General features: G+C 53.8%; 1 protein-coding gene across 1 annotated transcript in view; it reads left to right on the top strand.

The window, feature by feature from the left end:
- Positions 1 to 23,634, top strand: part of Prex1 (phosphatidylinositol-3,4,5-trisphosphate dependent Rac exchange factor 1) — a 170,216-nt gene that overhangs the window by 131,639 nt on the left and 14,943 nt on the right. The window contains exons 14-29 of the mRNA XM_008827461.1: positions 124 to 199; positions 4,084 to 4,156; positions 8,125 to 8,267; positions 9,679 to 9,771; positions 10,527 to 10,675; positions 11,997 to 12,082; positions 12,725 to 12,861; positions 13,428 to 13,533; positions 15,394 to 15,581; positions 15,956 to 16,117; positions 16,657 to 16,867; positions 17,308 to 17,584; positions 19,680 to 19,886; positions 21,198 to 21,286; positions 22,827 to 22,909; positions 23,043 to 23,133. Of these exons, the coding sequence (XP_008825683.1) occupies positions 124 to 199; positions 4,084 to 4,156; positions 8,125 to 8,267; positions 9,679 to 9,771; positions 10,527 to 10,675; positions 11,997 to 12,082; positions 12,725 to 12,861; positions 13,428 to 13,533; positions 15,394 to 15,581; positions 15,956 to 16,117; positions 16,657 to 16,867; positions 17,308 to 17,584; positions 19,680 to 19,886; positions 21,198 to 21,286; positions 22,827 to 22,909; positions 23,043 to 23,133 (2,171 nt within the window). The remainder of the gene's footprint in view (positions 1 to 123; positions 200 to 4,083; positions 4,157 to 8,124; positions 8,268 to 9,678; positions 9,772 to 10,526; positions 10,676 to 11,996; positions 12,083 to 12,724; positions 12,862 to 13,427; positions 13,534 to 15,393; positions 15,582 to 15,955; positions 16,118 to 16,656; positions 16,868 to 17,307; positions 17,585 to 19,679; positions 19,887 to 21,197; positions 21,287 to 22,826; positions 22,910 to 23,042; positions 23,134 to 23,634) is intronic.

The following is a 23,634-nucleotide window of genomic DNA, read 5'->3' as shown; positions in this document are numbered from 1 at the left end:
GTCCCTTTGGGGTCGTCCCCCCCCCCCCCCCCGCGGGGGCCGTTCCCACCGGGCCGCCCCCCGAGGGCCGGTTGGCCCCCCCCCCCCCCCGACGCTGCCACTCACTGTCTGCCTCTTCCCCAGGGACCGGGATTACCACCTGAAGACTTACAAGTCAGTGCTGCCTGGGAGCAAGCTGGTAGATTGGCTGCTGACGCAGGTGAGCACACGCAGCCTCAGATAGCAGTGTGACTGGGGACAGCAGCACCCTGCTGGGCTGAGGGCATCTTGGAAGCAGGTTTTTGTGGTTTTCTATTTTTTCCCTTTGCTTTTAGTTGTGGCAAAATACCCCTGACAACTTAGCACCTTTACCCCCATTAAGCACATTGCCGGGGCAGGAGATGCATTCACAGTGTGGCAGGAAAGCTTCATCCTGCAGAACACCCCAAGGTCCCAGCTCCCCTCTTCCCTCTGTGTCTACAGTGTGACTGCACAGGGAACCTCACGGAAGGGGAATCTGTAGTGGCCATCCGTACATGATGGCTTCCTTTCATGGAATGTGGGATCCGTAGAGTTCATCAGCCTTGCAGCTTGAATGAGAATTTCCCATTTTCAAGGATGAGTAATAGTCCAGTGCAGATGTCTTAACTCATTGGTGTTATTACAACAAAATGCCCGAGATAGGGAATGATAAGAACAGAAACGTATTTATCACAGTCCTGGTGGCTGGGGACCCAGGTGCCAGCAGATTTTGTATCTCGCAGGGTCCAATTTCCACTTGCAAGATGGCACCTTGTTGCTGTGTCTTAGAGGGGTGGAGGGGTGTTACCTCAGCTAGCAAAGGCATGTAAGTAGAGCCTGTTGGGAATCGAACCCACTAGTAGAACTTGCTTCCAAGGGTGAATCACAGGCATGGGCCAAGGAGAGCGGGTCTAGGAAGTGTTCAGAGATAAGAGGAGGAAGAGGTTTGATGTGACACGTGGAAGTCGGTCACTCAGTCTTCATTGCATTCCCTGTGTGGCTTTTGTAGAACGTGTAATTGTGTGTTTCAGTGGGTTTTTCCCATAGGACACCCTATCATTTCTCATGTCCATTAAATACTCAGCTGGATTTACATAGAAACGTTTGGACTGTACTCGATGGCAAACCTGACTGTCCCAGTAAAGGCGTTTTTCTCTCAGACAATGAAAGGCTCAGAGTTTGTGTACCTAGAGGTTCATGATGCCGCTTACATCACGCCGCCTTCTGCCTTTCTGCCATTCTATGATTGGTTGCTTCACAGTCTCAAGATGGCTGCCACAGCTCCAGGCATCACGTCTGCACATGACTGTGGTCAAAGGCAAGCAGTTAGGGATGGTTGAGAGTGCTTGTTTGTTTCATGCATTAAAGATAGAAAATGTCCCAGATCCTCTGCATTTTCCTCCTAGGAGTCACTGGTTAGATGAGTCCTACTCCAATGCCTAGCCCAGTCTGTGGGGAAGAGGAGCTCTGAGAGGGCTTGGGGGCCTCAGGGTCCCCAGCTGGGTGCTTGGGGCAGGCAGGCTCAGGTGCTTAGGAACTGGAGCTGAGGGCCAGGTGTTCCTAGCCCTAGGGTAACCAGTCATGCCCTGTGTGCTCTCTAATCGAGGTGTCTTACCTCATTTGATCCTTAGGAGCTGGGGAGCCATGGTGGCCACCCCACAGTTATGGATAAGTAGGCCAAAACCCTGATGCTGTGACTTGCTGAGGGCACAGTCAGGGGCTGCTTGCTCTAGAGAGCTCTGCGTGGGGGTGTGTGCCTCCATCAGTAGCGAAATAGCCAAGGATAGCCTGAGGGGAAGCAGAGCTCACGTTCTGCCCTTCCTCCTCTGTGGCCTCTGGAGTGCCAGTACTCCCTGGAGGGTCAGTTCAGGGTCAGTGGCTGGGGTGGAAAGCATCGACAGCAGAGGTGCTAGGTGGAGGGCACAGCCCTGGTTTTGTTAAACACACTGAGAGCATTCCCTCACGGACAACCCTGCAGCTCCCAGGATCCAGCAGATGGCACTGCTGAGGGCCTGGGCACATGGTCCATGCCAGGGGTCACATGGGGCTGCCAAGGAGGGAACAAAGGATAAATACAGTGTAGGCAGGAGACCCAGCCCCTGATGGCCCCTCTGAACCTCAGTATTTCTATCTGTGACATGGTGGTAGAAGTGCAGCTTTGAAAGACCTCCGTTGTCACTGGGCAGCCTGGATCAGCCCACCTGCTTGCCCATGCCTCACTTCCCCCTCTGTCGGGGACTCAGTCTGGATTGGAGCAGGGGGGTCATGGTGATAAGAGGTGTCCGGGATGTGTTTGTGGCCTCCTGTCCTCAAACCCCCTCCATATGCATCCGTTGGACCCTACTTTGCTTCCACTGGTCTCCTGAGACATCATGTGACAGAATGGCAGAGGCTCTCCTGAGCCCCTGTGTGTCAGGTAGGGGTGGGCACATTTCCCCCTGAAGAACTGGGGAGGGATCACTATGCTTCCTGATTTAGAGACAGAAGCAGCTAGAGAGGGCCTGGAGATCAAGGACCAAGCTACCTCTCCCTCCTCCACTTCCCACCTGTCTGCACCTGGGGCACTCAGGCCTGTTACTATGACCCTGGGCTACCCTGTGACCTGAGGAGCTTCCCTGGCTCCTCTGGGGATGGAGCAGACAGGCCAGGCCGGTTCTGAGCACTTGGTAGGACATGTGGACTGTAGAGACCAGCCAGGCGTCCTGGACTAATCATACAACCAAGGCCACCTGGACTGGCTTCCTTCCCCTCCAGCCCTCACCTGGGCTGGCCCTCCCTCCTTTCCAGCCCTCACTCCTGAGCTTGCTGTCCTTCCCCTTCAGCCCTCACACCTGGGCTGGCTTTCCCTCCCCTGAAGCCCTCACACCTGGCTTGACTTCTCTGCATGTGAGAAGGGTCCTTTCATGGTCCTGGTCCCTCCTCTGGTCCAGCTCTAAGCTTGCTATCCTTCCACTACTGGCCTAGGGTCCCCTTGGAGCCATTTATCTCTGCAGTCCTCGGCCAGCAATGCATTGAGTGCTGACACCAAGGGTCCACAGCCCTGCCCAGGGTCCCTACATCTGATTCCACAGCCCCTGCCCAGGGTCCCCACACCTGACTCCACAGCCCCTGCCGAGGGTCCCCACATATGGTTCCTCATATCTGGAAGCTTTGGTCTCCGGCACAAGTGGGAGCCCAGCACACTGGCCACCCCCATTCACCCAGTTACTCAGATTAGCTGGGTCCCTGGTTCTGTTGATATGCTGGAAAGACAAAAATCCCATGTAAAAGGTGATCTCCGCGGAGGCCACAGCTGCAGAACTGTGGAACCAGTTGGCTACTGGGACAGTTAGTTGCCTCCACAGCATCAGCCCATTTTGTCCCATACTACCACAGCCCCAGCACCACTTTCTCATAGGGCTGTGTACCTGGTGGGAGGGACGGTGCTGTTGCCTTTCTCGGCGGACGCCCCTGCAGGCACCTCATGATGGAGCCAGGGCTGTCGGTGAGATTTCAAGTCTAGTATCAGGGCCAAGTCTACAGAGACCAGAACAACCCTGGGTTTGAGTCTCTGCATGAAAGCACCATGGAGGTTGGTGGCCTGGAACAACTAGGGCGGTCACACAAGCTCTTTGGGGACCACAGTCTGTCTTTTTGCTCTGCCTCTGTTACTGTGTTCTACCCTGAGGTCACATTATGATCTAGAGTGATTGCAGGAGCACCAGATATCACATCTTTGTTCCAGGCAGGAGGCAAGAAAAAGAACAGTCTGTGGGTCAGGGTGTTTTACCGTGGTACCCCTACTGGAGGTTTTTGCTTGTGTCTCATTGACCACCTCAGCTGCCAGGGATGCTGGGAAATGGGGGTGAGTTTCCTTACTAGGGAGGGATCAAGAAAGTGCAAACAGCAGCATCTGCCACTCAGAGCAAAGTAATTCCCTTGTGTGGACCTTATTAGGGACATTACAAACATGTTTTGAGGAAACCTCGGTAAACACATGATAAATCCCTGCCTTTGCTCAGCCTCAGAGCTGATGGCCTGTCATGTCCACTCAGCTGCTTAGATGCTGGCTCACTAACAGCATCCCCTTCTGTCCCATTTCAGGGGGACTGCCAGACACGGGAGGAAGCGGTGGCACTTGGCGTGGGTCTGTGCAACAACGGCTTCATGCACCATGGTAAGCCCAGGGCCTAGAACTTTCTATAAGGTCAGGTGCCTCTGTATGTTGGCCACTTGCAGTTTGCCCCCATTCCCTTCCCAGCTAGCAAGGTGCACCTCCCACAGTATCACTGACCCTGGCTCCCACTCGTTTTCCTGAGGAACCACATTCCTGTGTCTAGTTTCCATCTCCTCTGTGGTGGGTGACCACTGTGTGTCCAGCGCAGTGCTGGGCTGTGGCATGACATAAACAGAGCACACCTGTGCACACCCCCACGTGTATCAAAGAGACCCAGCACATCTCTTGCACACTGATGGGGGGTGGCTGTGGGAAGACACCATGCCTTGGAGCCAGGTGTTGGCTGCAGAGGTGTGAGTCTGGCTGGTGTCAGGACACTGAGCCAGGAGGTCCTCAGGTAGTCCTCCCACCCAAGTCTCTACTTTGCGTTAGTGAACTTGGCTCTGCAGGGGCCAGACAGGAGACACTAGGTCTGTCGGCTACACTGCTAACCTCTGCCCTCAAAACACAAAGTGTCTGCCACAACACACAGCAAAATGAGTGTGGTTGGGTGCCAGTGAAACTTTATTTAGGAAAACAAGCCTAGGGACATAGCGTTCTGGAGGCTGTTTGCCTGCCTGTGCCTGGGACCCACCTGTCTCGAGGCTCCTCTCAGCTAACTCCCTAGGTTGAGCTCCACTGACCTGTGGCTCTTTTGTCCCAAGGCCCCACAGGTTCTATGCAGCTGCCTGTACCTCACCAGGCCTCAATGTTACTCCATGCAGCTAGTACTCCTTCGGCCTGTCTAGTGGGGGTAGGGGGCCTGGATGACCCTGTGGATCTGTATTTTTGGGCTCTGTGCCTCTGTCTCCCCAGAGGATGGCCTCAGTTTCCCTGATTTCCCTAGAGGTCTTGCTGTCCTGTCTCCCCTGTGGCCCTCAGCTGAAGGGGCCAGGCCAGGCCACCCATCTGGCTGTCTCCTTCCCAGAAGCCGCTCAGGCCCTCTGATAGCACCGGCCCTGCCGCCGTCCTCTGGTAGAACCTCTCATTTGTGGGTGAGGGTAATTATGGTCCACCCAGCCGTGTTCCCGGAAGGCAGCTGTCTGGGGACACTCCAGGGAGGGGGCTTCAGGCAGCCCTGCTGCCCTTGGGGCCCTTTACGGAGGAAAATTGCAGGGTGTGCTGCTCCCTCCCTGCCACGAACTCAAACAGCTGCTAAACTAGGAAAGGGCTATGACCATGGCAAAGGGCAGGGTTGGTGCTGGGTGGAGGGGTGGCACCTCCTGCCAATCTGAGTCTCAGGGCCCTGGGGGGTCCCAGAGTGGATCTGCCCTCACTTAGGCAGACAGGGAAACTGAGGCTCACATTGCAGCCTTGCAGTCACTTCAAGACTCGGTGCTCCTATTCTCTCAGAGGAAGAAACCGAGGCTCAAAGAGCTTAAAGTACGCAAAGCTAGTGGTGGACCGAGCAGGGATTTGAACTCAGGTCCATGTACATCTTCCAAAGCTGGACCACAGCCTCCGGTAAGAAGGAGGCCAGGCCTCACCTGGAGGGTCTCTACACTGTGTCTACTGAGATATTGTTGCTGAGACACAACACTGTGATTTGTCCTCATGCTCCAGAATCTTCCAACCCCATGTTTACAGTGGAGGCAAAGCGAGTCAGCTGCCCGGAGCCTGGCTCCCCAGCTCTGGCAAAGGTAGCAATTTGTGTGTCTGTTTGTTCCAAAGAGGTAACAGAGGTAGCCCAAGAAAGTGCTCACACACAGGTGGCGTCCCCTGCAGGAGGAAGTAACCCTTTTCCATTTTCCATCTAGCCACCAAATCAGACCAGAGCGACTGCCTTCGGGACAGCAGGGAGTCTGTGCTCAGGCAACTGGCTCTTTTCTCCCAGGGTTTCACTGGTCCTAGGCAGCTGCCTGTACCTCATCAGGTCTTGGTGTCCCCTTCTATGCCGTTTGTACTCTTTCTGCTTCTCTAGTGGGGTGGGGGTGGGACTAGATGACCCTGCCTGTGGCCCTGCCATCTCACGCTCTGGGCTTTAGTCTCCTCAGCTGTCAGAGAGTACAGTACTCCCTACTGTGTCTATGAAATGGTTGAACTCCAGTACAAAACCACAGGGCACCTGTTGCTGTGGGTGCTCAGCTAACTTGCAAGCCATGGGATCAAATCACATCCAGGTCCTTCCCGGCTTGCCCCATAACAAGGGTGCCACGTTCTCCATCAAGGGCTGTAATTAAGGAATTCAGGCTTTCTGGGCCATGTAAATCTCTGTCACAATTACCCAACTTTCACACTGTGGCTTGAGAATGGCCACAGTTATTAAACAAGTGGGTGTGGCTATTTCCAATAAAATTTTATTTGTAAGGACAGATCATGGACCAGAGATAGCCCCAGGAACCACAGCCTCTCTCTCGGTAGCTGCTTCTGATTAGTTGAGGGGTCCCATTTCCTTTTACCCAGGCCCTGTCGGGGTTCGCCACTCAAGTTAACTTGCCTTATCTCAGCTGTTAATCTGTGGCTTTCCTGCCTCTTCAGGTTGATTAGCTAGTTTTTAGAATATCATAGATATTTATTATTTGTTGGTTTTAGACATTGCTGGTCTTTGAAACCTCCATTTGCCTAGGCCTAGGTTAGTTGTTACTACATGGAAGTCCTTAACTTTTGTGCAATGCTTGTCTGTATGTGAACCTCGGCCTGGTGGCTCAGGCATGTAATCCCAGTTATTCAGAAGACTGAGGCAGGAGGATGGTACTAAGTTTAAGGCCTGCCAGGGCTACAGAATGAGTTCCAGGCCACTGTGGGTAACTTAGTGAGACCCTGTCTCAAAATGAAAGGTTAAAAGAAGGCTGGGGGTGTAGGTCAGTGGTGGAGCCTTGCCTCATATGTACAAGGCTCTGGGTTGCATCCCCAGCAAACACACATGCACACACACACACACACACACACACACACACACACACATTTCATTTATATTCTGCAGTAGCTCTAGTTTTCCTGTTTTAGGTCTGTAATCCACCAGAAACTTGTATATGATGTGAGGTTGGGGTCCCATTATGCCTTTCCCCTTAAACAAGCCAGTTTTCAGCTTGGTGGGGGGTACATGCCTGTCATCCTAGCACTTGGAGGCTGAGGCAGGAGGATTAGTTCAAGGCCAGCCTTGGCTATGTTAACAAGTTTGAGGCCAGCCTGAGCTACATGAGGCCCCTGTCTCAACAATAAACAAGTCAGTTTTCTCGGCAGCATCTGTAGGCGATAACATGTGGTTGTTTCTCACCCATCATGTACCCAGTTCCCAGCACAGTCTCTGAGACGATTTCGCCCCCCCCCCAGGTTACTCATCCCCCTCAGCTCCCATTCCACAGTTTGGTTTTCTCTGGTTTTGTGATGTGCCTGTACAGGAGAGGGGCGTCCAGATTCTGCCTTTCTGCTGTAATTTAAAAAATCATTTTTGTGTGGAATATTCATGTATGTATGCATGTGAATATCCATTTGCCTGTGCATGTGTGTGGAGGCCAGAGAGGTCAATGTCGGGTGTTTTCCTTCATCACTCTCCACTTTAATTCTTGAGACAGGGTCTCTCACTCAACCTAAAGCTTCCTGATTGGCTAGGCTGGCCAGCGAGCTGTAAAGATCTGCCTGTATCTGTCTCCCTAGTGCTGGGCTCACACACATGTACTGCGTCTGGCTTTAATGTGGGTGCTGAGGATCCAAATTCAGGTCCTCGTGCTTACACAACAGGTACTTTACCCACCCAGCCGTCTCCCCAGCCCCAGAGCTTTCAGGAGGAGTCAGACAGCCCGATCTTCATGTGAACTGCGCTCATCTTAGCGTTGACTTGCCGTTGCATTTCAGTACAAGCCACCTTTGTCCAGAGTTGGGATGGGGGCTGCCGCTAGCCCTCAGCTACCGTTTGGCAAAGCTGGGCCACCGCCACGTGCACCGGGCCGTGCAAGTCTGACTACATACTACCTGTCTGTGGGTTGCAGTTCTAGAGAAGAGTGAGTTCAAGGATGAGTCCCAGTACTTCCGCTTCCACGCTGATGAGGAGATGGAGGGGACCAGCAGCAAGAACAAACAGCTTCGCAATGACTTCAAGCTCGTGGAGAACATTCTGGCAAAGCGGCTGCTGGTAGGAGCAGATTGGGGCTGTTGGGCCTTCCTTGCCAGACTCTCCTGAGGCCAGACAGTAGCCAGAGCAGGCCTCATAGACATGAGCTTGAGTCTGGGGCCAAGGAAGCCAGGTTACCATGCCTGCTAGGATTGTATTCCTCACAAAACACTGGGGCTGCAGGGGCTCCTGCCCTTTCCCACCTACCCACATTCATAGCTGTGCAGTGCCTCCTGAATCCTGCATGGCCAGCACCGTAGGGCTTAGGAGCCTGTGTCTTGTCCACATTCAGAAGCCCTGAGTGCCTTCAATTTAGAGTCTGTCTAGAAAGTTTGCCAGCCTAGCCCACCCAGCTGGCTTCTTGTAGGCCAGTGGTAGGTGAGCTAGAGGGGCTCAGTGGCCTTGGTTGGAGCTGAAGTTTGCCCATCCATAGCTACACTAACCGCACAGAGTACTTATGGGAACAGATGCTGTGTCCCTTGCCCTAAAGCCCTCTCTACTGCTCCCCAGCACACTTGGATTAAACACAGCCCCGCCCTCACCTCTCTAGCTTGTCTCCTGGCCTGCACCTTTCCTTCCTCCACCCCAGCCTCCCTGATCTCTCCCCAGAACCTTGGAACTGCCTCAGCGCCTTCGCACAAGCTATGCCTGCTGCCTGGAGTGCATCCCCCAGCCTCCAAGAAGCCCCCCCCCCGGTGTCCGCTCAGACCCCCCACACCCTCCCATCACATTGTGCCCTTTCTTTTAATTTACCCTGCACACACTGTCGCATTCTGTTTGTTTGTAGCCTGTCCCCTCCACATGCAGCCAGTGGTATAGCAGCGGAGGCCATCTGACTTGCTCAGTCTGGTGTCTAGTACCCATGGCGTACCTGTGTCTAGAACAGGCAGGGGCTCATGAATACCGCTTGAATGCCAAGTGCAAGTGCCCTTGGATTTCCCCACAGAACCCCAGCTCATCTTCAGCACTGCTGCCACCCTGCCCTGGGGAAAGCAGCTGCCCTCCGAGTCTCCTTCCTACCCCACTTCCCTGGTCGCTGACAGTGTGAGCTCTCTTTCCCCGTTGCTTCTCTGCCTTGACTAAGATCCAGTGACGATCTCGCCTTCACTGCATCATTCTGGGTGTCACTGAGCACCTGCAGAGAGGAGACTGTCACCAGGCTGAGGGGAGAAAGGGAGGCAATCAGGGAGAAGCAAGCGGACCAATGAACCGAGGAGAGGGTGGCACAGCCTCGCTTGACACAGACGTGCCGTGCACCTACTGTGTCCACAATGTTCCTGTTTCGTCCTATGCTGCTGGCTCTGCAGTCCCCCAATCTGTACCCCGACCCTGGAAGACTTGGGGCGTGAGCCTCAGGTCACAATCCCTGGGGGTCGGGGTGGGGCTGCTCCAGGTTGGCTGCCTTAAGTGCTTCTCTGCCTTGGGCTGGCAGATTCCCCCACAGGAGGAGGACTATGGCTTCGAGCTGGAGGAGAAGAACAAGGCTGTTGTGGTGAAGTTGGTGCAGAGGGGCTCCCTGGCGGAGGTGAGGCCCACAGAGGGGGCCGTGTGGGCCCGGCTGGGTGTATTCCCCTTGAGGCAGGCCAGCCCAACAGGTCTTGGGATGTTGGCTGTCTGCTACCCTACCGTTGCTCATGTAGGGAGACTGAGTCTAGGACTCCAGGTTTGAACCACTGGGATTCAGACTGCCTTCCTCATGTGTCCCACCGGTGCTCCCTGCTGGGCAACCCGGGGAGGTGCAGGGAATGCAGGAGGCTTCCTCCATGGGTTTACTATAGTCTCCTGGCCCAGCTGATGGGAGGACAGGGTGGGAAGGAGCCTGTGGCCAGTTGGGGACTAGCCCAGTGTGCTTTCAGCTTCTCAGGACAGGTGGGGTAGCCTGGGGGTGGTGGCAGACTTCAGGCTGACTGTGCTGGAAGGTGGGGGCTGAAGGTTTGGGTCATGGCAACATGTCTTCCACATTCTTGGTCACATCCTCACGGTCACAGAGTGGCTGCTCCGGTTACCCTTCTGCCCTCACAGCAAAGACTAGCCCCGTCCATTTCTTCCTAAAGGAATTGCCACCCACCCTCCCCTCCCCAGGCTTCCCTTGTAACTCAGACGGAGCCTGGAGCTTGGGCTCACACACCCTTGGCCACTCACCCAGAGGGTATGGGGGACTGTGAGGGACCCTGATGAGCTTACTGGTCCTACGCCAGCCTTCTAGAACATTCCAGCTTCCTTAGTAAAGAAGGGGGAAGCCAGTAACCCATGTGCCTGACCCTGTTCCTGTCTCTCCAGATGGCTGGCTTGCAGATGGGGAGGAAGGTCTATTCCATCAATGAGGACCTGGTATTTCTGCGGCCCTTCTCTGAGGTGGAAACCATCCTCAATCAGTCCTTCTGTTCCCGCCGTCCACTGCGCCTATTGGTGGCCACCAAGGCCAGAGAGTGAGTGTCCCTAGGCTAGTCATCCTGGTTCCCCTGGGTGGGCCTGTGGCAAGTCACTAACCTGAGCTGGTACCTTCATTAGTCTAGCAGGATTAATTGCACATGTGGGAGGAGCACCTCTGACTCTGGGAGCACAGCCCTGTCAAGGTGGATTCAGTTCCCACCCTTCATAGACCTCAGGGAGAGTTGGATATGGAGTAGGGATAGATGTGCACGGGACAGCGTGAGGAACGCACTGTCAGTGGAAGCAAACCAGACGGGGGTGGAGAACCCTGTTATGCAGAACAACAGTGAGCACAGACACATCGCTGATTGAGGTGACGACTCTCAGGAGGTGATGAAGGAGCTAGGAGGCTTCTGGAAGAGGATGGCTCTAGGCAGATGCTAGGAGCCTGAGGTCATACCATCTCTGCTGTGTTGGAGGGACAGTGAGGGGGTGGAGGAGAGGGGAAGAGGGGAGCAGTGGATGAGGCTGAGGGCCAGGCCCTGCAGATCCTGATGCCCACACAAGGCTCGTGGAAGGCTGGAGATTTCTGTGGAGATGGAAGCTTCCCTGTGGAGGTAGAAACCAGGCAGTCAGGGCTGTGTGCAGGCAGCTGCCCATCACAGCGTGAAGATGGTTGGTCCAGGTCTAGATGTATGTACAGGGGATGAACTTTTATGTTAAATTATGCATTTGATGCTTCGGTTCCCTGTTATTTGAGGCAAATGGGCTGTTGGACCATGAGCTATGGAAAGTTTAGAATGATTCTTTCTGTGAAAAGGGGAGTGGGCTGAGGGACAAGGTGACACAGAAAGCTTGGCTGCTAGGTGCCAGTGGCGGAAGTCACCAGGATAGACTGCTTAAAGTTCAGAGAGTACCTGGGGGCTGGGAACAGGCTTCCGGGGTATCTCTGCCTGGCAGGAGGGCATGGAAGGGAATGGGTGTGCTGCATGGAGTAGGGGACACGGCTGAAGCAGGGAGCTGCATGGATACTTGGGATGATTGACACCTGCCAGTCCCAGCAGGTGTCACCCTTCAACACCTGCTATCCCTCAGTGATGCTGATCTGAACATCTGCTGGCCCCAGCAGGGCTACAGTGTGACACCTGCCAGCCCCCAGCAGGCATCGCTCCTCTCTGCCTTGGTGTTTGGCTTTCAGGGTGACCTGTGGCTCTTCATCTTGTGCTCTGGGAACCTGGGTGGCTGTGTTTCTAGGGGCTACTCCTATTTGGTTGATTTCCCGGAAGCCTCAGAGTCAGGAGCTCCCCGAGGAGTCCTGGAGAATCTGGATGCATACTGCCTTTTCTCATGGCCTATCCTTGCCCCTGTGCCTCCCAGGACCATCAAAGTCCCTGACCACCCAGAAGCCCTGAGCTTCCAGATTCGAGGAGCAGCCCCGCCATGTATCTTTGCTGTGGGCAGAGGTGAGCTGGGACTTTGTGAGCAGAGGCTCTTGGGGGCTGGGTTGTGTGCATTTAGAGCCACCTGCCCAGCCCCAACAGCACCTATTACTGTAGCTCAAAGCTAAGACCTGCAAAAGCCAATTGCAGGTGGGGAGGGGGATCAATCGAAAGATGATGGGAGAGTGCAGGGACAGTCAGATTCGAGATAGCTGGCCATTTGTTTATATTTGCAGATTTTTTTTTTAATCCCCAAAAGCCCAGGGCCAAGGCCTACTGTTTAGGCCTCACGGCAGAGTTGAGATGGATGGAGTTAAGTCCAGCAACCAGGTTGCACTCTGGCTGCCAAAAGCCTGTGCCCTGAAGGCCACTTGGTGTTCCTCTGCTGCACCGGGGTTGGCTGTGGTCTGTCGCTAGGTGATCACATAGGGCTTTGAAGGATAGGAAGCTGAAGATGCCACTTTGGGCTAGCTGCCTCTGCAATGGGGACTCTGGCCTGTCCTGGCCATTGCATGGGGTCAGCAGCTCCATGGTGGTCAGGTGGAAGGAAATGCAGGGTCTAGGTGCAACCAGTGTCAGGAACAGTGTACATCTGACTCCCTGCCCACACCAATGCCACCTTGGCCCCTCTGCCTGGCTCCAGCCTCAAGCACTCCTGTCCCCCAGGCTCCGAGGCGGTGACCGCTGGGCTCTGTGCAGGCCAGTGCATCCTGAAGGTCAACGGCAACAGTGTGGCAAATGATGGTGCCCTTGAGGTCCTTGAGCACTTCCAGGCCTTCCGCAGCCGGCGGGAGGAGGCCCTGGTAAGCACCCAGCAGCTGTAGGTGGGAGGCTGGGTGCCCTCTCCTCTCTGGCATGTGAGCACTGAGCTGGACATGAGCCACCCAGTCTAGCTTTTCCTTGCTAAGCTGGGTATTGGAGAGGGGAGACCCTTAACACAGTGTGTGGCACCTGTAGTGTGTTGTATACCATGTATGTAACTAGCCACACTGATCACCAATCACGGTTGTTGGGGTAAGGGCCTGGGCTCTGGTGGAGGTGGTGGCCACTCATCCATCCACACTCTGTTCTCTCAGCAAGTGTTTACTGAGCACCTGTCACACGCCAGACTTGTTTCCTGGTTCTGAGAATGCAGGAGATGAGGATTCGGCCTGTGTCTCTAGTGTTTTCAAAGCCTTGCTCCTGGGCTCCTGTCTGGAGTGCCACATTCCACGCTGAGGGCTGAGCATGGCAGAGGTCCCTCAGAATGAAATCTTAGAAGTCTCTTCTGAGGTGGCTTCATGGACAGGAATCAGGGAACCACTTGTCCTGGCCTGCCCCTTCCTCTCTGGGCATGTGAGCCCGTCCCTCTCATGGTGGCTCCTCCCAGGGTCTGTACCAGTGGGTTTACCACAGCCATGAGGATGCCCAGCAGGCGCGGGCCAGCCAGGGCGCCCCTGATGAGGACCCCCAGGAGGATGACCAGCCTGACTCAGGTAAGGGATGGGAACATGAGAAGGTTCTGGAGGGCATATGGGAACATCATGGTGGCTAGTCCTCTGTGTCCTCAAGCTTCCATTCCAGTCCGTGCTCAGGACCACAGCCCCTCATCAGTCTCCCAGGAGCTACAGCAGCAAAAACAGACCTAGGTCCCCAATGACACACACTGGTAACCTTGCATCCCAGAAATGAGTCTCACTGGGCTGAAACCAAGGTGTCTTGGTCTGTGTTCCTTTCTGTGACTCTAGGGGGAGTCCACTACTTTGTCTGTCTCAGGTTCTGGAAGCTTCCCACACCCCTCAGTTCCTGGTTGTCTTGTTGACTGATGGCCTAGCACAGTTGGCCCTAAACTCCCCCACTTTCAGTCTTTCCGCCTCCATCTGCCCATGAAGGACCCTTATGATATTGGTCTACCTACGTGTCACTGACTGAGATGAGAGTCTGTTGCTTTACAACCCAAATTTGCCCTTGTAGACAGGGGTCACTTCCAGGGGTCACTACCAGATCCCTGGCCTACTTTTCCCCCATCCGTTTACTTCCTCGGCTGGCTGTTCATGGGCACCCCAGACTTAGCACGGCCTAAGTGGAACTTGGCCTGTCCTGAAACCTGCTCCCTCCTCCATGGCCCATCTTTATCCTTCCAGGTTCTCAGGCCATGTTTTGCTTTTGTCCCTGCTCTGATTCCTGCAGTGCTGTCTGCTCTGCCTTCTTTCCTTCCCCATCCAGGTTCTGACCAGTTTCCACAACCTTTATCAGTTCCTGGCTCAATCTGCCACTGTTTTCCCCCAGGCCTATTACAGTAACAGACAGTCCTGTCCCACACGGATCTGTCCCCCATCCCCCATGTGCTGTCTTCACAAAATGAGAGCAGAACCTTCTGGTGGCTCTCTCTGTTGAGGGCAAAGAGGAAGTCCTAACCATGGCCTTCAAGGCCTCTGGTAGCTGGGCCAGCCTGGTTCTCAACATCACCTCCTGGGACTTTTCTACTCTTCCTCTGCTCATCTAGCAGAACGTATCCCTGCCCCCAGGGCCTTGCACTTGCTGTGCCCTCTGCCTGGTTCTCTGTCCTCCAGTGCACTCCTTACCTCACACTCCTTTCTTCACCCCATCTCTACTCAGATGTCACCTCCCCAGAGGTCATCCTGAGTGCCCTAAATAAGCCCTCATGTCAGGGGGCGGGGCGGTGGGGGAAGCTCAGCTGGCCCAGAGGTTAAGTGCACTGGCTGCTCTTTGCAGAGGACCCAGGTTTGGTTCCCAGCACTCATGTGGGGGCTAACATCATAAGGATCTGTTACTCCAGTTCCAGGGGATCCAGTGCCCTCTGCTGGATTCCACGGGCATTGCATGCAGGAGTGCACTTAGATCCCGTAGGCAAAACACTCATGCACATAAAATAAAATAAAAAACAAATAATTCAGAAATAAGCCCTTCCTGGAACTGGCTGATAAAGCATGGGCTCAGCAAACTGAAACCTGAGTGGGGTCCAACAAGTGTCAGGTCTGGCTGAATCCTGATTTTTCACTTCTCAACCTCTGGGTTGACTTCTCTCTTAACACTGTGGCTCTGGAAGCTTCAGACCCACTTGAGAGAGAATGTCTCCTTCCCTCTGTAGATTGAGTAGGGGTCTAGCTTGGAAACTTCCTGCTGTCCGTGAACCAAAGGAGGCAGGTGGGGTCAGTGTCCCCAAGAATGTGTCCCCTGGGTTTACTCCTGGGGTGCTCCTGTGTGCTGGGTGGCAGTTGGTGGGCCAGCAAGCCAGTGAGCTGCAGTGTGAGCATTGGTGCACTGCATGGACGTTCAGCCCTGCTCCTAGGCACCGCATCCTCCTCAGTGTGCACTGTTGCTTCGGTTCCCAGCCCTGCCCCTGCTGTCCCTCGGGCCCCAGCTGAGCCTGCGTGAGGACAGTGCTGTGGTCAGCCTGATGGTGGACAATGTGCACCTGGAGCACGGCGTGGTATACGAGTACGTGAGCACCGCGGGAGCCAAGTGCCACGTGCTGGAGAAGATTGTGGAGCCTCGTGGCTGCTTCCGCCTGGCTGCCAAGGTCTTGGCCAGCCCAACCCCACCCTGCCTGGCCCTTAGTCCCATCCCCAGCTCCACCCTAGTCCACCCCTAAGTATCCCTAGGCATGCGCGTGCGCACACACACACACACCATTTCAGGCCCTGCCTGGCTTAGTTCTGGCCCACGGTCAGGACAGCTGCCCTCAGGCATCTATTCCCTATCTCAGTACCCTCCAGCTGTGGGACTGGGGTGATGGATACTGTCCTTTTAGTGTCAGTTTACCCATCTCCCAAATGGGCACGTCACACCCCCAACCTCCTAGGGTGTCACAGTGCATGCAGGAGTCCCCACAGGTAACAATGCCCTGTTCTGCAGCATGCAGGGCATGCTCAATGGCTGTTCACCGTCCTGCAGATCCTTGAGGCCTTTGCTGCTGATGACAGCATCTTTGTGCAGAACTGTGGGCGGCTCATGGCCATGAGTAGTGCCATTGTCACCATGCCACACTACGAGTTCCGCAACATCTGTGACACCAAACTGGAGAACATTGGCCAGAGGATTGCCCACTACCAGGAGGTACCTGCTGCCCACAGGTCTCTGTGTACAGTGCTGAACTTTGAACTCCAGCTAAGTAAGCCTAAGCTCACAGCAGGCTTCATGGGTACAGTTTGGGGAAGGGCAGAGGTGGACTTCAGGCACAGCTGTATCCAGGTGTCTAAGCAGATACCACAGGAATCTATTTTCCCCTCATTGACTTCGTGCCGAGGCAGGCCCTTCACCTATGGTTCCAGATGGCCTTGTGATTCTAGATTAGGTCTGGCCCACACTGACTGACAGGGTGAGGAGGTTACCCATCCTGAGCCTTGTGACTAAGGATCAGGGGACATGGTTCCTAAATATCTAAATAGAGGAAGGAACACAGGTCAGTGCTCAGCGCCCTCAGATTCTGCCAGTCTGTTCCCATGAGAGACACAGGGACCCATCTCATCCACAGATACTGACCTTTTCTCTGATTTGGCAGTGTGTGGCTTGGACCCCAGGATAAAGTTGGCTAGTCTAGGGATATTCCGGGACCCACTGATGCCACCATATGCTCTCTTGTCCCCATCTCTCAGTTTGCAGTCCACTTGAAGAACAGAGTCAGCCCCCCCTTCAAGCAGGCACCCCTGGAGCCCCACCCGCTGTGTGGTCTGGACTTCTGTCCCACCAACTGTCATGTCAACCTCATGGAGGTGTCCTACCCCAAGACCACTCCTTCCGTGGGCAGGTCCTTCAGCATCCGCTTTGGACGCAAACCTTCCCTCATTGGCCTGGACCCAGAGCAAGGTACCTGTGTGTGTCTGTCAGAAGTTGTGTTTAGAACTCACACTACAGATATGGAAACAGAAAGAGGTCTGGAGACCACCATCCAGGGTAGGGTTAAGGGGCTCCAGAGTCATCAGGGCTCCAGCCTCCTATCTCTATATTACTATCTTTGGTTAGGATTTCTAACTTCCACAATGCCTCTCATGGTAAACTGTAGCCACCAGATTACCTGCCATCAGATCTGTGTTCTAGGTAGAAAAGACCTCAATGGTTAAGAATGTATTGGCACTAAGTAGAAACTTTCAGGGTGACCTGCTGGCTTAAAAAGGTTGTAAAGGGGAAAGTTGCTCATTGGTTGGAAGGCTTGAAGTACATTTGTATTCCTCTGCCCAGAGGTTCAGACAGGTGCCTGTCTGTGTGTTGGGCCTGTCTCTGAGTGAGCTTTCCCTCCTCTGCTGCAGGCCACCTGAATCCCATGTCCTACACCCAGCACTGTATTACCACCATGGCCGCCCCCTCCTGGAAATGCTTGCCTGCTGCAGATGGTGACCCCCAGGGCCAGGGTCTCAGTGACAGCAGCTTTGGACCTGCCAGTGGCACCCTCAGCCAACAAGACCGGGGCCTGAGTTTCTTGCTCAGACAGGAAGACCGCGAGATCCAGGATGGATACCTGCAGCTCTTCACAAAGCTGGACGTGGCCCTCAAGGAGATGAAGCAGTATGTCACACAGATCAACAGGTGAGGACTGGCCCAGGGACCAAGGACCCTCCCTGCGGTCCAGGTGTCACTCTGTGTAATGGCCATCCTACCCACTACAGGCCCTGTGCAGCATGCCTGGGCTCTGCCCACCACATGCCAGGAACAGTCCTTCCCCGGCTTTGACAACCAATCTAGATCTAGATTGCCCCTGATCTAGAACTTGCTGTAAGGAAGCAAGGGTCATAGGCAGACCCTCATGAGGCCGAAGGCCCTACTTGTAGGGTTCCCTCTGTGATCTTAACATTGCACCAAGATGGGGTGCTGACAAGATGTCCCTGTCACTCTAGGACATCATCTAGGATGCCTACAGCAACTGCCAGCTCTGGCCAGTGACAGTTCTGGGTTCACTACTTGGCCCCAGGAGAGGACTGAGGCTGGTTAAACAGTACCTTGGGGGACAGACAGTTCTGTATGGCAGTTAACCAGGTTTTTTCAACTAATTAGCATCCAGGCAGTGGGTGCAGGGAAGCGAAAGAGAAGGAAGAGGAAGGGGAGTGAAGAGGAGGAGAAGGAAGAGGAGGAGGAAGAGGAAGAAGAAGAAGAGGAGCAGGAGGTAGATAAAAATGAAGAGGAAGGGGAAGAGGAGGAAGAGGAGGAGGAGCCATTATAGATGGAGAGATGCACTAACCAGAGCAATGTCTGGGCCAGCCTAGGGACCTGCTTCCCCCATACCACCTGAATGGTCATTCTGGAAGCAGCCAGGGATGTTTGTGCTTTGTGCACAGTCTAGGGGCCAGATGATGCTGAGGGGTGTTCCTTCTATGTGGTCGTTTATGACTGGCTCCTACCTTGGCCTGGCAGTTCGCCTGGTTGCTCTGTGTTCTGTGGGCCCCTGGGCATTTTGGATGTTTGCAGCTTTGTCCTCTTCCAGTTGATAGTCTAGACTGTCTCCAGATTGTCCAGTGTCCCCTGGTGGGCACAATTGTCTCTGGTTGGGAACCACCAGTCTAAAACCCTTACAGACTTATTGGAGACACAAGTAAAATATTTATGAGGGAAACTATTCTTAGACCTATTTTAAACCCTTTGGAGAAAGAAAAAAGGAAGAAGGGGGCGACAGGCAGCTCTTGGCTGTTCCTGGCTTATTCAGTCTCTTTGCCTTGAAGTCTGATGGAGATGACAGGGGACAGAACATGGGCTCTGGAGCCAGGGGTTCTGAGTTTCAATCCTGGCTGTGTGGCTTTGGGGAGGTTGCTTAACCTCCCTGAGCCTTGGTTTCTACATCTATAAAGTGGGTCCAGTGGTTAAGGTATAGTAGGACCATGTCTCTCTAGGGCTTGTCTATCACTTACAGGGACTCGGTTCTGTTCTGTGTCTTGTATACTTTAACTCCGTCCTCACAGCAGTCTGTCAGTGAATCCTGGTGGCACCTCATTGTCCACGGGAGGACACAGGCTCAGATGAAATAACCTGCCTCTCTTCTAGGAAATGTCACTGTTAGGCTGTCAGCAGTGCCCTGACTGCTTGCAAAGCTTGTGCTGTTGACTAATGTTCACTGGAGCCATCATCCAGGGGCTCAGAGACCCCCTCCACCCACTTTGTTTCTTTAAGTAAAGTTTTAGTGTAACACAAACAGCCAAGCTATCTGTGTATTCACCCACCCGTGGCCCACCACAGTGGCAGAATCGGTGGCTGTAACAGGCTCTGAGGCCTGCAAAATAAAGGTTTGGTTTTTGCTTTCACTTTTTTCTTTCTTTTGAGATAGCATCTCATGTAGCCCAGGCTGTCCTAGGACTCACCATGTGGCTGAGGCTGGCCTTGAACTCCTTCTGCCTCAGCTTCCCTGGTGCTGGGATTGCAGGTGTGAACCATCATGCTTTCCTAGTCTAAGAGTTTATCCTCTGGGTCTTCCACATTTCTACCCAGCAAGAGGCGCTCAGAGCTGGGTGAGCTTGGCTTGAGATGGAGCTGCTGTTCATGCCCAGCAGGAGGTAACACTGGGAACCTCTTCTGGAAGAGGTGCTGCTGGGGCTCCCTCTCTCTGCTGGGGTTACAGATGAGGTGAAGCCCAGGCTTCAGTCTGCCTGTGTGGCCTGTGTCCTCACCTTCTGAGCCTTTGCCCTTCTTTCCTCAGGCTGCTGTCCACCATCACAGAGCCCACCTCGGCTGCACCCTGCGATCCATCCTTGGCTGAAGAGACCTCATCTTCCCCACTGGTCAGTGAGGAGAGTGAGGCGGACAGGACGGACCATGGGGGCATCAAGAAAGTGTGCTTCAAGGTGTCAGAGGATGAGCAGGAGGACTCAGGCCATGACACCATGAGCTACCGTGACTCCTACAGGTGTGTGCAGGACAGCCAAGGCCACTGACCTGTGGGAAAGTCAGGACTATGGGATATTTCCCAAGGTGCAGTGGGATCAGGCTCTGGTGCTAGGCTCTGGTGCTAACAGTGTGTCTGGAGGCCAAGTGTTAATCGGGAATCTGAGCCTCTTAGAGAATATTCCAGACCGTCCACTTGGCTCCCCTGTCCCAAGCTGGTGCCTCAGGGCCTGGCACACGGACAGCATCCATTCTGTGTCACTCCACAAGCTCACAGGATGTGAGAGAGGCTCAGGGTTCTGTGTGTGAGCATGAGCATCTGTAGAACCCTCAATCCAAGGGGTCAGACAATCTTCTTGTTCTACCTCAGACAGTGGTGTTTCTGCCTGCTTCAATTAATTCTAACAAGGGGCTGGGAAGGTGGCTCAGTGGTTAAGAGCACTGGCTGCTCTTGCAGGGGACCCAGGTTCCGGTCCTAGCACTCACCTGGAGGCTCACAACCAACTGTAACAACAGTTCTGGGGGATCTTACTCCAACTTCTGGCCTCTGTAGGCATTGCGTGCAAGCAAAACACTCATACACATAAAATAAAAATAAATAAAAATTTTAAACATTAATTCTAACAAGATCAGCAGGGTCTTAATTAGTGACCTAAAAAGACAAAACCCGAATAACATGTGATGTGCCACATGTCCCCTTCACCACAGAGAAGTGGGATCTGCTGTGTGGTGGCTGACCCCTGTGGTTGGAGTCCATCCCAGGCCCTGCAGTATGCAGAGAAGGCCCAAAGCCACAGGATTTGAGGGGATGGCACTGCCTCCCTGCTTTCTGGCCTCAGTGACCCCTCCATGTTCTCAGGATCTGACTGGATCCTGTGGCCACCCTGTGTTGTCTGTCCAGCAGGATGTCCAGTTGCCCTGGTGCTCCGTCCTTGGAACCTCTTGTTCCTAGTCCCAGCTTTCCCCCTCCTGGGTTTTCATTCTTACATCTTTGGTCTTCTGATTTTTTTCTTTGTCAAAAGTCACAGAAGGAATCATGGTGACTTTTCCCTTCTTCCTGCTCAGCCAAGTGTGCTGTGAACAGGTGTGTCCAGGGCAGAGCTGTCCCAGGAGACAGGTGTGGTGCTCAGGAGTCTTGGTGACACTAACACCAGAGTGCGTCACTGTCCTGTGTCTCCCAGTCTCAGACCTAGGACACCAGCCAGGCTGGCCTGGCTTCATGCTGCTTCTAGCCAGGTGTCCATCTGAGGCCAGGAGTTTGGGCTACACCCCAGAAAGGGAATTCCAGGGGTCGGGACAGAGGGGACTCAGTGTGCCTATTATCCCGTTGCAGTGAGTGTAACAGCAACCGTGACTCAGTCCTGTCCTATACCAGTGTGAGAAGCAACAGTTCCTACCTGGGCAGTGATGAGATGGGGTCAGGTGAGCAAGATGGGGTCACATGAGTGTGGCCTGGGAGGGGGAGGTCTAAGAGGGGGGCTGGTGATGGAGAGGCCCAGGATGAGGGTTCTGCAATGAGGAGGCCCAGGAGATCCCCAGGGGGCCATTCTGCTGTACTTTGTCACACTCCTTAGCGTCGTGAAAGGGATGTGTTCGTCAGCACTTACTCATTGAACACCTAGGACCAGCAAGGCACTTGGGGACACAGCAGCCAGTGAGATAAAGATCCAGCCCTTATCGTCAGGGACATGGAGCAAGTGAACACATACGCAGTATGCACACACACATGCGTACACCACACACACACACACACACACACACACACACACACACACACACACGATGCTGCCATGTATACTGTCTGCTTGTGAGAGAGTTCTGATGTCACTCGAGCTGTACAAGCTGAGAGGTTCCCTAAAAATGACCTGAGTTCTAGCCAAAATCTGATGGCACAGAAAGTTCAGAGAACTGTGTGGAAGTCAGTCCGATCCTCCTTGTAGCCACCAGTGTGCTTTGCTAGTGTAGGGGTCACCATTGTTATCTGCAGATGGGCATGTAGTAGGTGGGTAGGTGGATAACTGGCATTAACAGTGTTTTACGATCTAGAGTGTGCCGTGCTTAGAACTTTTACCCAAAGCCTAACGCTTGTTTATTTATTTTTCATGCCAGTCCTATTTATTTCAGGCTTTTTTAAAAAGCCATTTTGTATTGTGGATAGCTCAGTGCTACTATACTTGCTTCGCATGTGTGAGGCCCTGGTTCCAGCCCCAGTACTGGGAGAAAAAAAAAAAAAAAAAAAAAGAATGGAAAAGTTTATTTTGTGACCAGGTCATATACTGCCATGTGGTTCATTATTGAAAAGTCTCTTGTGGGTTCAAAGTGCCAGTCCCCCATCCCCACACCCCTGGCTCCTGCATCTCAGGCTGGACCATCAGTCCTTTCCTCACTGCTCTTTGTGTCTCTCCAGCAAGGTCTGTGCATAAGAATTTAATCTTAATTCGGTTTAATAGAAGAAAAATAAATGTGAGGAAATGGAAGTCATGGTTGAGCTTTAGATGGACATTTCAGCATGAGGACTATGTGATGGGGAGGCTGCCCTGGAGCACTGGGGAGGATGTTCTTGGGAGACCTAGGGCCAGGCCTGATGACTCATGCCTGTAATCCCGGCACTCAGGAGACAGAGGCAGGAGGATTACTCTGAATTCAAGGCCACCCTGGGCTACATAGTGAGATTCTGTCTCAGAACAAATCAGTCAGTCAATCAGAGGTGGGCTTTGGGGCGGGTAGACTCAAGCCCCTCTCCCTGGCCCTCAGAATGGAGACCACTGCCTACCTTCCAATCCTATAAGGCTTCAACACCTGTGGCCTGAGTCGCAGAAGTTAAAACTGAGGTTCACATGGATCAAAGACTTTGCATGGTGACTTGGTCAGGCCCCAGGGGGGCCATGGCATTTTCTTGAGAAAGCAGTTGTGAAGGTGTGAGGCGGAATGATCATGGCTGATGGCTGCTCCTTTCTGTTAGGGGACGAGCTGCCCTGCGACATGCGCATCCCATCTGACAAGCAGGACAAGCTTCATGGCTGCCTGGAGCACCTCTTTAACCAGGTCGGCCCCCTGTCCCACCCTGGGGTGTCTTGGGTCCCTCTTGTCACCCTGGGGTAAAGGGCAAGGTTGTGGGTGGCAGGTCCCTACTATACGGATGTCTGGAGTCACACTCACGGAAACGTCTTGTCCCCAGGTGGATTCTATCCACACTCTACTCAAGGGGCCCGTGATGAGCAGGGCATTTGAAGAGACCAGGCATTTCCCCATGGAGCACAACTGGCAAGGTGAGGGTGCTTTGCAGGACATGGCCACATGTCGGGCTCTGTCTCTCACCTGCCCACCAGCTCTGGGCAGGTCCAGGATCAGCCAGTTGGGCTGGTGGGCCAGAGCCAGCCAATGTTTCCTTCTGTTCAGACTGAGTTGAGAGTATATATATATTTTCCATTTTATAAACACAAACCAAGTATGTGTGGCAGAGGCCATAGGCCCTTCAGAGCCTTGGGTGGCTGCTCCAGACTCTTTACATACAGCTGTGCCCTGCTGGTCTCTGCGCCTTGTGGGCCTGTGGGATGAGGATAAAGGGACAGCCTTGAGTACCCTGCCAGATCTTTGTCATTTGCTGTCCTCACTGAGCCCTGCTCACAGAATCCACACACATCTTCCCAGTTCTAACCATGTTCATGTGATGTTTTATCATTGACTTATCTTGGTATAGTGGCGCACGCCTTTAATCCCAGCACTCAGGAGGCAGAGGCAGGCGGATCTCTGTGAGTTCGAGGCCAGCC

This window comes from Nannospalax galili, unplaced genomic scaffold (genome assembly GCF_000622305.1).
Source record: "Nannospalax galili isolate Female #2095 unplaced genomic scaffold, S.galili_v1.0 scaffold492, whole genome shotgun sequence".
Lineage (NCBI taxonomy): Eukaryota > Metazoa > Chordata > Mammalia > Rodentia > Spalacidae > Nannospalax > Nannospalax galili.
Note: the sequence above shows the minus strand (reverse complement) of the source record. Positions and strands in the feature narration are given on the sequence as shown.